General features: G+C 35.2%; 1 protein-coding gene across 1 annotated transcript; it reads right to left on the bottom strand.

Annotated features, from left to right (window-relative positions):
- Positions 1 to 13,047, bottom strand: LOC123691685 (forkhead box protein E1-like). Its single transcript, XM_045636207.1, has 4 exons — positions 12,773 to 13,047; positions 2,604 to 2,820; positions 1,261 to 1,336; positions 1 to 75 (listed from the first exon to the last, which is right to left on the bottom strand). Exons 1-4 carry the CDS (start codon positions 13,042 to 13,044, stop codon positions 11 to 13), a joined length of 630 nt encoding a protein of 209 aa, XP_045492163.1. The 5' UTR covers positions 13,045 to 13,047; the 3' UTR covers positions 1 to 10.
- Positions 13,048 to 13,275: the final 228 nt, after the last annotated feature.

The following is a 13,275-nucleotide window of genomic DNA, read 5'->3' on the forward strand; positions in this document are numbered from 1 at the left end:
CCTATTCTAGCTACAGGCTGGTAATCAGTCCACACTCTCGAACCACCTGCTCCGCTGACACTGGGTTGAGAAACACTGAAATAAAAATATACCAATTTGAAACATATTATTTTTTCCTATGCTATGTTTTACCTTATTATCATGGCAATTTTTTACTCCTAGGTTTCCGCCCGCGGCTTCGCCCGCGCAGTCAAAGAAAAACCCGCATAGTTCCCGTTCCCGTGGAATTTCCGGGATTGCGTCATTTTCCCGGGATAAAAAGTAGCCTATGTCCTTTCTCGGGTATCAAAATATCTCCATACCAAAATTCATGAAAATTGGTTCTGTAGTTTAGGCGTGATTGAGTAACAGACAGACAGACAGAGTTACTTTCGCATTTATAATATTAGTATGAATTAATATTCTTAAAGTAATTAGCGAATTCTTGGAGGCAAACAATAGGCATGACGACAGTATCCATAAATGATCGTATTAGTGTTTTTAAGTGAAAATGTATAATAAATAAATTCAATATAGTGACTTATAAATCTTAAAAACACTAAGATTAATGAGATTATCAATAAAATAAAACATTGAAATTCTGCAGTTGGCCATTTTGACTAAAACACGCGTGACGTCACGCATAAGTAAACAACTCACGTCAGATGTATTTTGTTGTTATGAATATGTTGAGAATACGCATTTTTATTTATTTTCTGTTGTTTCACGTATGCTTTATCGACTCAGAACAGAAATATAATTGCGAATTCACGAATACGTGTTTCGGGGTTCTCCGCGCCAACTTTATACAATCATTTCTTATTATTTTCTCGCTTAAAATAATTACTAACACATTTTTGAGTATTATTTTAATGTGGATTCAGAATGCAATACTGCACACCACTTATAAACTTTGAAATTCGTTTCTATAACACATATTAAATCAATATTTTTTAAATTTTCTTCGCAATGCATACAAATAATTACGTATTTACTAAAGAGTGACGTCACGCTTACGCCATGACACCTGCGAGCTGTTTTGGCACAGTTGATAAATATTTTTTGAAAAATGGCTTTTATCTTCGTTAAATTTAAATATATTACCGAAATATAGGGTTTTTCTTGTATAGTAAACGTATACACACATTATGGAAGAGGATTTCAAAATCATTCGTCATGCCTTATACTTACTTGAGAATTTTTTTTTAAACTAATAAAGGAAAACTAAAAAAAAAAGGTATACGTAAAAGGTATACGTTTAAAAGGTAATAAGGAACTCACTTGTACTTCCACTGAATATGTCTTGATCCGGGATGATGCTGGCCGCGGCGATTGCAGCTTCATCTAATACTATTACCTGAAATGATACATTACACTTAAATTAATCTCTTATCTAATGTTGTATCTTGTTATCTTCATTATATTATTAACGTGAAAGTTTGTGAGAAGGGATTGATTTAATTTATGTATGTTTGTTCCTCTTTCAAGCGAAAACCATTGAAGGGGTTTTGATTATACTTAGCAATAATGTAGCTTATGTACCATAATACCGCATAAGTTATAAAAGTACCTACTTCATTTTGCCCGCGGATTTGTCCACAGGAGAAATCGCGGCGGCAAATCTAGAATACATTTTATAGTTACATAAACACCAGACATCCCTCACCTCATCCTCATCATCCACCAGACACCATTATAGTCTTAATCCTTACAGAATCTGTGTCCATTAAACTAAATTGGACAGTTAGTGTCATTTGCATCCCTAGGGGAAATTTAAAGTGCGAGTATAAGTACAGTGTCTTATTCCTTTTCACGGCCAAAAAGCATTCCCTAATACTATACTTGATTGGCATCTTGAGACATACGTTAACCTTTCTGTAAATAGCTTTCTAGGAATACAGATCCCGTACCTACATTTATAATGCATATTCTACAAAGGCAGCCAGCAGTCTAATTTTAATACCAACATGAATTAATTAATTAAAATATATCTTTTAATACGTATATTTTAATTTATTTATACAAATGCCACTGAAACTTTAGCCCACATAAAGCCCTAAATGATATAAAAATCGAAGCAATCCTCTAAGATAATTGCCGTTACTTGATCAATTGAAGTAGATCATCAAGTAATGAGTGCAAGGTGTTTTTATTTTAATCCTGAAAACTGCATCACTTGATGTTGGATTGATGTCGTAGGCCGGTTGCAGAGCTTCACCGACCATCAGTGCGTACGTCAGTCGCGCTTGTCATAATATATTCGCGTGCGTATCAAGAAGCTTATATCTAATATACTGGAGATTGCACTATGAACGTTGACAAGTCACGGTAAGGTATGACCTTGAATGACGCCTGGTTGTTCATCCCTTTCACACCAACTTGCCAAGTTAGGTGTGAAACGGACAAAAAAACAACCAGGCGTCATTCAAGGTCATACCTTCCCGTGACAAGTCAACGTTCATAGTGCAATCTCCAGTGTATTAGATATAAGCTTCTTGGTGCGTATGGTCGGTCTAGCTATGAACGGTTTTTCCATACAATATATGACAAGCGCGACTGACGTACGCACTGATGGTCGGTGTAGCTCTGCAACCGGCCGTATACAATACATATGTAGAATTTACCTTGGGACAATCAATCACATGCGCCTCATGGATAACTTCAGTCTCATGTTCCTTCCTAAACGGCAGGAGGTCTATAGCATTAGCTGCTAACGACCACAGGTGACCAGCGCCCTGCGACGCTCTTGCCCCCTTCCGAAAGTGCGGGTTGATGGACAGGTTGTGCCGAACCGAGTTCTTCCAGCGCTCATCATTTGCTTTGTAGAATGGAAAGCGATCCCTGTAACAAATGTTGTTTTTACCCAACTACAGCGAAGCAAAAGGAGGAGTTGCCACTTTAATTTTATTATTATTGTAAATCTGCTTGCATACGTGGCATACGACCATGGCTTGCATTCCAAAAAAATCTCTATCAGCGGAGACTTTTTCTTGTTTCGTACTTTTTAGAGCGTCGGATTTTATTTTTTAAACTTTATTTTTATACAGCATTCAAATGCTTTATAAACGAGTTTTTTTTCATCGTTGCGTGGGAGGTACCGTTGGCACTAAAAATTCCGCTTCGAGATCGAATTTTTTTATCAGAATTGTTCTTTCATTTCATTTGCAACACTATAAAGGAAAAGAAAAGTTTCCTTCAATTCTTCCGGGAATCTCTTGAGCCTGTGCTTTATTATAATCGTGGAAATTGTTAGAAGTAGATCGAGTATGCAAAACATGTTGACGACAGTAAAATATTCAGCGAACGTGACTGTTATTTTTGATTAGCTATTGATAGGAATATTATACCTATAATTACACTAAAAAGTAAATGTTATCTTCATATTATTAAGTCAGTATGGATAAGTACATTAAGATTTTCTATATTTTTAAACGTAACACATATTAGTAAGTATCGTAATAGAATAATTAACAGATTCAACAACGTAAAACATACAACAAGTGGATCACAAATAATATCCATATTATTGTTTCTATGAAAAACACTTAAAAGCTCTTGGTTTATAAACACAAAACGTACTTCGTATAAAAACTACATGAACCTATAAAACTGTAATATTTTTAAACCCTAACCTAGTATGACAATTATCATGTTTGCATATTATATTAGTAGCAACAACCAAACATGCCTCCGATTTGAAATGATTCCCTCTTTCAAACCTGCGTGTATGCGCAAACCTCGGCTACGTGTCAAGCCGCAAGACACCGTCCCTACCGCAGGCTAGCACGGGGTAGCGATCGATGCCCAATGGGGCCTATCATTTGCCCATTAACCGTATATCCGGCAATATTTGAGCACCTGACCGCCTCGCACCTGTTAAACGCCCTTTGTCGATAAATACATGCCCATTGTGCGCGGAAATCAAATTATTCAACGATTTGACAATGCATTATTAGTATTGGTAAACAATTGGAGATATGCAATGTTTGTTGCGTTCATGTTTGTGTGTGTTTGTATTTAACTATTAGTAAGTGCTGATTTACACAGGGTCAGTAACTGACTACAAATTCGAGGCAAATCAGTGCTGACCCGAAAAAAAACCCTGTGTAAACAGATTTGAAATCAGTACAGAGGCTTGAGGTCTAAGTAAACAGTTAAAGTCAGTCAGTAAAGACTGACTTGTCTACTGACCCTGTGTAAATCAGCACTTATTGATCATGAATTTAGAGATACTATTCACTATCAAAATACGATTACAAAGTTACAATTTTAGAAACTGGTATCTTTATCACTAGCTCTCTACCCGCGGCTTCTTCCGCGTTGTCCTATCGTTACTACGCAAATGAAAGACGAACAAACCAACTTTCATAATTATTATACTATTAAACACTTGACCGTAATTTGAAGCTTACTTATAGAGAAGGTACCTAGCTTTTTCCGCCTATTTTCCCTCTCTTTCTCGTTGTATATATGCTATCTCTCTCGCACACGGCACACCTCTCACCAGGTGGCGCGGCCGGCGCACGATAATGTGCAGGCGCTAGATCTTCTTCATTGGCGTCTAGCTTCCGCCGCGAGAAGGTTGTCTACAAGACTACAACCTTGGTGCTATTAAGTATTAAGTATTGCATATTGCAAGTGCTAAAAGTGTGAAAAAGTGTATCCCGTCGGATCGGTACAGTGAGTTATTTTTACATCTATTGTAATGACATTTTACTTAAAAATGAGCAAAAATCTTTTAAATCGACGGTATATCCGTTGGACTTTATTTAAAATGCTGAGGTCTTTTAGTGAATCCTTCAGCAATAGTTTATTTTTCAATATGCTTTAAATACTTAATAGCATGTTAGATATTTAAAATTAACGATACAACCGTTACATTTTACGTGAAATAGTAACTTTTCTTTTGAAATATTTTATAAGTAATGCAATATATACTAATGAATATTTGAATTTCTAATACTGTGAGTAAAGCAGATTTTAACGGATTTACCGTTCGGCTTTACTCGTATCGTTAATATTACTTTTGTGATTATTTGATATTGACTAAATATATCAAATACCCTCTCTTTTATATAGATATTTTTATTTTATTTCATTTTTAATGTGTTTTTATTACAAGGTTACAAGTGAATATTAATAGTATGTATGGATAAATCCAAGGCTAATCCTATGAGCCAACTCAAAGCTTAACAGGCATGCAATCCATTGCTACGACTTTATTACATTGTCGTTATCACTAGGAACGGTTCGGAGTATAGTTTATAACTAAAAATTATCGAACGAGATGAGTCAGCTCAAAGAACAAATTATATAGGTATTACCTATAACAGGAACAAATTGATGTTAGCGTAATTGCACGAATCACAACGTGTCCGAACATGTCGAGATATGTTATAAATCGTCCGGGAGTTAGCCGCTCATCTGAATAATGATGGAATACGCACAATGCACATGTTCAGTAGGTACCATGAACGTACCACACATTCAAAAGTATCCGTAGTCTATACGTGTCCTTTTATGAGTATTAATCTGATCCGTATATAAGCGAAAATAGACATAGGTATTACACACAGCAATTTTGGTTTGAAAATTACTTTTATTTATATTACGTTTCCTATGTTTCAAATGATGCAACTTTTTGGTTAAAACGAGTAAGTGCCAAAATTTTACATTTAAATTTTCTAGTTTGGAAAGAGACGTTATCGTATAGTTATCGAGATACCTTAATTAGAAATTAAATTTAGAGACATTTCAAAGGATTTACTATTCACATATTCTAACGTTTTAGAATAATATTATAAACTTGTACACCTTGACAAAAAGTAAAAAATTGCGGGTGAGCGGAGATTATTTTGTGCAATAAAACCGTCCTACGATGGTATGGCCACGTATGGCTGCGTTCGTAAGGAATGTTAACGGATATAAAGCAACTGAATGTGACATCGATTGTATGAACTAAATTAAATATGAATCGAAGTTCATTTTAAAATTTTGTGTAAATGATTTGAATTTTGACTTTATTAAATAGTTAAAGCCTTCTTTTTATATACATATACATAACAATTAATTACCATTGTCAAATCAATTCTTATTTCATCCTGGACAGCTGTTGCTAGCATTGGAAAATAAGTTAAAGTACCTTGTTACTATATTATTATTTTAAATGATTATTAACTTCTAATTTTATATTAGCACCTTAAATCTTGCTCGAAGCAGATTACATAAATGTGGCCGCTAGGTTTAACCGCTACTCCTCGCAGGTTAGGTTCGTTAGCCAGGTTAAACCCACCCTCGCAGGGTGACTATTAAGTATTTTTGGGAAGGCCCTACTTATTTCAAATTACAAACATCCCTCGCGCAGCTGTCGCTCGCAGGGAAATAGGTGCAAATATATCAGCCCTCGCGGGGCTTTGATTACAACCGCCCTCAAGGAGAAATGGTGGAAATATATATCAGCCCTCGCGGGGCTTTGATTACGACCGTCCCTCACGGGGAAATGGTGCAAATATATATCGGCCCTCGCGGGGCTTTGATTGCGGTTGGTGCAAATATACAAAGGATTGATCATTAAAATGATCATAGATATTTGCTTTCGTCAACGAGGACCCACGAAAATGTTAGAGATGACAGTAACGGATCTTCACTCTTCTAAGGTAGGTAGAAAAAGGTTTTGAAATCTAATTCACAGTGGGCCATCTATACAATATAAGTATAGTAATATAACCTAATAAATACAATAAAATAGGTAAGAGACGTTAAATAATGGACGCATGAAATGAATACTTTGTATCCTAAAAGGTTAGCTTACGCTTATTTAATCAGGAAACCACCATTGGTTTATCAATTATGGAAATTGCGACTTGAACAAATTGTATTTACCAATGCAGAGCCTCACAATGCAGAGAATCACAACAAAGGGAGGCGAGTCGGATCAAATATCATCTCGCAGATGATTTGTGGCGGTGGTTTCCAGGATTGTCACCAAGCCTTGTGTCAATGGTATATTTGTTATCGTAATTCCATGGCACTAGCCGACCAATTTTCACATAAAATCACCTGAAGAGATTTTTTAATCGCAAAGCGATTGAATGTAACAAATTACGATTGGTTATGTATAGTTGACCTCTATAGGCCTACTTTAGTTGCCCGATCTTGTAGGCAATTTATTCGACTCGTTTATCAACCCGTTTGGCCTCATTATGGCACCCATGAGTTTTTCTTCAGGGCTCAAACAATAAATCGCTGAGGGATTAGGATAATCATTTGCTTAGACAAGTTTCTTGTCATCCCACCAGGATTATTATATTATATAATAAACTTATATGCAACTATTAACGTAAAACGTTTAAGGACTCAACGAGTGCTGTGAATTCTGACTATTGAGTTACTTAGGATAGAGGATAATTAATAACGGAAGGTCAATCCTTCCAAACAAAAGCCTCGTATTATTAGATATTACTTGGAACCCCTACCCTTCACGAGAAAGCTCTGCCAGATGACTTCACATTTCTTTGATTTGAAGGGGGGGGGGGGGGCAATAAATGCAATGCAATACAGACTATACGGCTTTTGAAACATTATAAATATACCAGATAAGCGAACTAAACCTTTCTGGTTTAGTTCTTGCTATATCGATATCCGTGCCTGCTTCTCGTGGTTGCGGTTGAATTAAGTTTATCAATGGTCATAAATGCAATTCTATACAGATGATATACTGCATTTTAAACATGACAAAGTCTAGTAAGCCAACTAAACTTTGCTAGTTTAGTTCTTACTATATCACTGTCCGTGGCTGCCTCTCGTGGTGGTTACAGATGACTAAAGTAACGTCCTGTCTTCGCATCCACAACCAACTGTCCTTTCATAATCTTAAAACAGATTCATTCGACATAGATCCCCACGAGTTCAGTTCTTCATTTTTGCACTCGAAAAACTGTGGACAACCCACGAGCAGTGCCTCCATTGGTAGCAGTTACAATCAAGGGGTAACTAAGGTAAGCTAGCCATATTAGGGATGTTGGAACAACCGACCATATTCAGGGCAACTTTCTTTGTCCAGTTTAACGTTTAGGCAGTCGTAGCATTCCTACGGAACAAAAATGGGATCAGATCTGCACCCTTAATGCAGTTAATCGAAAGGAGATACCTTCAGACGACGATAGTATTCAGAACGCACCATATTCCTGAACATAATAATGCATATTAATCTGTTGCCATTGTCCTGCAGCAGAATTCCTTAGCGATAATTTGTTCTCGTTAGAGCGAGCGAGGGTTGTAACGATAATATGAGAAATCCTAGTCAGTTCGAGGCCTGAACGACGTGTAAGAGTACTGCTATTTCAGTAGTAGTAGCACCGAGAAGGGCGAAGGTATTCTGGAAAGCAGAACTGAAGGCCCGGTCAGCAGCACCATTCACCTAATAGACAGTGTTTAGTGCTGCACCACTAGAATCTGACTCTGAAGGTATACAGAAATGTATACATTTTCCAAATATCAAATGTTATAGTCGGAAGAAAAATCCTATTTGCCTCCGTCTACCCAAAAGACATACGGAGTAGCTAGTAGAAGTTGGTTGAATTAGAATAAGTATAATTAAAAACCTTTGTTACTTACTGGATAAATTTGGCTCATTTCCTATCTGACGTTCATATAGCTGTTGATGGCCTAGATGTTATGCACAAACACTTTCATTATAAATAAGTCACGTTATGTAGTCCCGAGACTTTTGGTATATAGGTTCTGATGTAAACCATAACTATACCTTAAAATTAATTTGATTAAAACTTAACGTACTTAGCTGTAGTAATTGCAGGTTTGGGACACAGATAAGCTCTTATCATTTTAGTCTCTAACTTCTTGAGTTCATTATATGTTTCCAGTACAGAGTTTAAAACCTATCAGTTTTAAATAAATAATTCATGCATTGCACTGAAAGTACCAGCCATGTTTATATTATGATCGGTGGCGTTGGCTCTAAACATTAATAGACACCGCACGCTTTGGTTGGATGTTACATATTATCTGTATTATAATTTAAACCGCTTACCTGGTTTATTTTATTACCTTATCCAAGGGATGACCTTTTAATTTATTTGACCCTAAAAGTAAAGACCAAGGTCTCTACTTGTCCGCTAGTAGCAGGTTGGGTTAGAACTGTGTGAGTTGAGACAGCTGGTAAATCTATGTTATGAGGATTCAATGGTGCTTCTACAGAAGTCTAATTGAATAAATAAAGGTTTGAGTTTGAGGTATTCTTGCCTCGTCGGTGATGAGCTGTTGCTTAATTTTGTAAGTAACATCTAATTGCGTAATTAAAAGTCGTTACTTGCTCTTTCGCAGATTTACGCTAAAGATAGTGGAAATTGTAGTAACTTTAACTTTTCAAGCCCAAAAGGTTAACTAAGGTACGCTTGAACCAATCTCATAAGTTCTAATACTTTTAATCATTATGATTTACTTTTTGGTTCTTATTTGATTAACTTTTTATTGTTAATATAAATAATATAAAAATTTAAAAATTTGTGTGATTTATTGGTATACTATCTGCACACCTTACTCTTTCAAATAAAGAAATAAGTAATTACTTATGTACCTATTCAAATTCACATTGGCGTCCATATATTGTACACCAGGTGGGTAACAAACAGGTCTCAATAAGTAAGCTTCAAATTACGGTCAAGTGTTTAATAGCTGTGTTTTACCTGAAATAAAACACATATTAAATACTTACCTATATTTGAAGCTTACACTTAACGTCCACCTGTTGAGTATTTCGACTCAATGAAGAAGATCTAGCGCCTGCACATTATCGTGCGCCGGCCGCGCCACCTGGTGAGAGGTGTGCCGTGTGCGAGAGAGATAGCATATATACAACGAGAAAGAGAGGGAAAATAGGCGGAAAAAGCTAGGTACCTTCTCTATAAGTAAGCTTCAAATATAGGTAAGTATTTAATATGTGTTTTATTTCAGGTAAAACACAGCTATTATTATAGATACTCAAATAATCAAAATCTATCAATGATAGTAGTGCACAACGTAGTACAGATGTAAAATTTATTTTAGTACAATTAATTCAATAGGTAACTTAATAATTATGATTTATTGTGTATTTAGATATAAGTTACATATTATGTAATATAGACATGATTTTAAAAGAGCAACTATGGAGTTTCTTGCCGGTTCTTCTCCATAGATACTGCTTTCCGAATCGGTGGTAAATGTTAAAAATAATAATTATGTAATGACGATTCGAAAGTGCTACTAAATAGTAGTCTAATTGAATAAATGAATGTTTGAGTTTGAGTTTGAATAAAGCTATAATATGTTCCACAAAGCTTATATTGATATTTACAAAAAGCTCCATCCACGATAAACTAATCAGATTTAATTACACATCCACTCTTGCAATACACCGCTAATCACTAGATAACGTTATCAAGTAGCGTATTGGTACAATCACACTCTTATTAAATTATTATCAGCTGCAGGGGTTTATCTGATACCGACACGGTAGACCAAGTGACAGATAATCACAGGTTCGAAGCCCTTTTATACTGTAAAGCCCTGTTAAAAACACAAGATATTGAAAACTATCCAATTATATGCATGTATGCATAATGCACTATGTAAAATGTATGATGGATGTGTATCTTACAGTAATAAATAATTTTTAATTTAATTTACATTATTCTGCACTAATTAGGAGACGGTGAAGCCATTAATGAAAGGATCATTCTTATCCGTCTTTAAACTGTAAAAATGTAATAAGTCGTACTTTGTACGACAGTTGGCATTTAAGAATATAAAATTATAAATTTATAAAGAATAGAAAAAATTCGATCACGAGGCGGGACTTGAACCCGCATCCTTCGCGCCATTCCGGGGCGGATGCCTAACCAACTCAGCCACTCGTGACCCGCCTGAGCAATCGAATTTATTCTATCCTTTCAGTTTTATGTGTCTTAAGGGACACACCGCGAGTATAGTCTTCTATTCTTTATAAATTTATATTTACAAAGCATTTGAATGCCATAAAAACCAAAAAATATAAATTCAATATAAAATTATTTAAGTAAATTTAACATTACTTCCACTCGTATTATTATTTATTTTTAAACATAAAATGATACCTATAATAATATAAACTGACGAACTACAAAGTTCAATTTGCTTAAATATTCTAATATACCATAGATAAAATATTACCTAAACAGAATCAGACCTGACAATAACCCTCCACGACGGACCATTTCATTTCCCATTCCGACCTACAATAAATTAGGTTAAGAAGCGATAAATTCACTATAATGATGTCAAAATGAAAATCCGTTTTCAACAAAGAAATTACACGTAGAGCGGTGTCATCGCGCAATGAAAAATGTGAATCCTGATAAGAATGGAACAAAGCTCTCGAAATGTGCAAGCTGTATTCGTTGTATGTATAATTCGATAACGTTGAAGTGATTGGCTGTTTAATATAGGTAAAGTGGTGAAAAATATGAGGAATTCGAGTAATTTTAAGTAAAAAGGCAGCTTTTTTGATGCTATAATGTATTGAGATAACTATAGACAACTCTATACAATGCATATTGCATAAGCATTATTATTATAATTTAGCTTTTAAGTAGGAAGATAAATAAAGAAAAATAAAACACCCACAAAGAGAAACTTTGTAGCTCTAGGTCGTCGTTGTCGTCGTCTTCTCAACCTGTCTCAACCTATATTAGTCCACAGTTGGACATAGGTCTCTCATGCCATTTAGCCCGAGTATCAATGGTCTCTAGGTACTCATCTTTTATATGTTTTAGAACAAGCATAGTATTATATTATCTGTGATCATTGCAAGACGCACACAAACACGCGCTAAAAGTACCCAATCTCAACTCGTCGACGCGCGACCAATTAAATCCGGAACGTTCTCGAAAAACGAACAAAATACTAATTTCCCAGTAAGTTATTCCATCGCGCATTTCCCGCGGGCAAAGTAAAAATGTCAACAAGACACCGGCGGAATGCAAACAAGTCAAAATAATAAATCACCAGCCGTTAACCGATTCACTCGATGATATATGGGTATACACTAACTTTGAACGATTAGAATTTTGATAAAATGTACATAGAATATTCGATTTACGGTTACTGAATTTTCAGGTGAATTTTGTACCCACTTTTGGTGATATTTATACACAAAATGATGTGAACGGAGGTTTTTGTAGATTTTTATTGAGACTTTAGGAAATGTTTGTTCATATTAAGAATTCGTATTTTGATTTTATTTTGAACTTTAGTAAAAAATGCTCGTTTTAACCATTATAATATCTTTTATACCACACAATTTTGTAAATACTTTAAGCGCCTGGTACCTTCTGTTTCTTTTCTTTGTATTTTATGAAATTAAGTTCTAAATAATTTAAGTAAACAAAATCAAATGTAAATTTTCAAACTTATTAATAGCATTTTTTCTCATCATACACAAAATATTTACTGATTAAGGTTCAGATCAGAAATACATTATATTTAGGTAAAAAAATAGGAATATTGTTAGGAAAATCATATTATTACTGTCGTGATTACTGCTGCATTATGTTGTAAAATAAATTAAATAAACAAACATCTTTATAACCAAAAGCATGACCATCTAGATAGGCTTTCATTACGCAATACCCGAATTATGATGCAAATTCACAAAGAAATCACATATCATTTTAATAAAAATATAATTTTAATACACCCTTCTCCTAGCTACATTTTTCATGCAAATTTCTCGAATAAATTAAATGTAAATACTTACGAAATCCATTGATAAATTGCGGAGACTGTAAGCTCGCCTTTTTCTCTCAAAGCACGTTCAATCAACTCTGGATAGGTGTACGGTGGTTTCTTCGCCACGGGGGGACTCTCATTAGTTTTAACCTCTTCATCAGGTACCTTAACGTTGACGATTTCATCCAGTCTAAAGTTTAGCAGCCACGCTAAGCTGGCGCAGTCGTTGTCGTCGTCGTTATGTTTTGTTGATTTTCTTCTTCGCCATTTAGCTTTATCGCCGACCGTTCTGGTTGCCATCACTGACAGAAAACAAAATGAACTGGGGTTCGAATGCGGCTTCGTGCCAGGGCGCGCTATCTCCACAGATAGCTAACCTCTGTTGTGGGACCAAGGAGGTTATGGTTGGAAAGTTTGCATATGCTTTTTATTGGTTGATGCCGATAATCGATAAATTAAATTAGTTCTGCTTATGATACATGAAAGATAAAATGTATTTTTACATGTTTAGCAAGTTTAATACTTTTAATA

The sequence above is a fragment of the Colias croceus genome, chromosome 5 (assembly GCF_905220415.1).
Source record: "Colias croceus chromosome 5, ilColCroc2.1".
In the NCBI taxonomy this organism is placed as follows: Eukaryota; Metazoa; Arthropoda; class Insecta; order Lepidoptera; family Pieridae; genus Colias; species Colias croceus.

Bases quoted from the DNA above. Each gene is read 5' to 3' on its own strand.
- LOC123691685 (XM_045636207.1), bottom strand. From the start codon at position 13,044: ATGGCAACCAGAACGGTCGGCGATAAAGCTAAATGGCGAAGAAGAAAA. The intron at 2,821-12,772 runs GTAAGTATTTAC...CATTTGTTACAG, and splicing joins GCAATTTATCAATGGATTTC to GGATCGCTTTCCATTCTACA. The intron at 1,337-2,603 runs GTAAATTCTACA...GTATCATTTCAG, and splicing joins ATGTGATTGATTGTCCCAAG to GTAATAGTATTAGATGAAGC.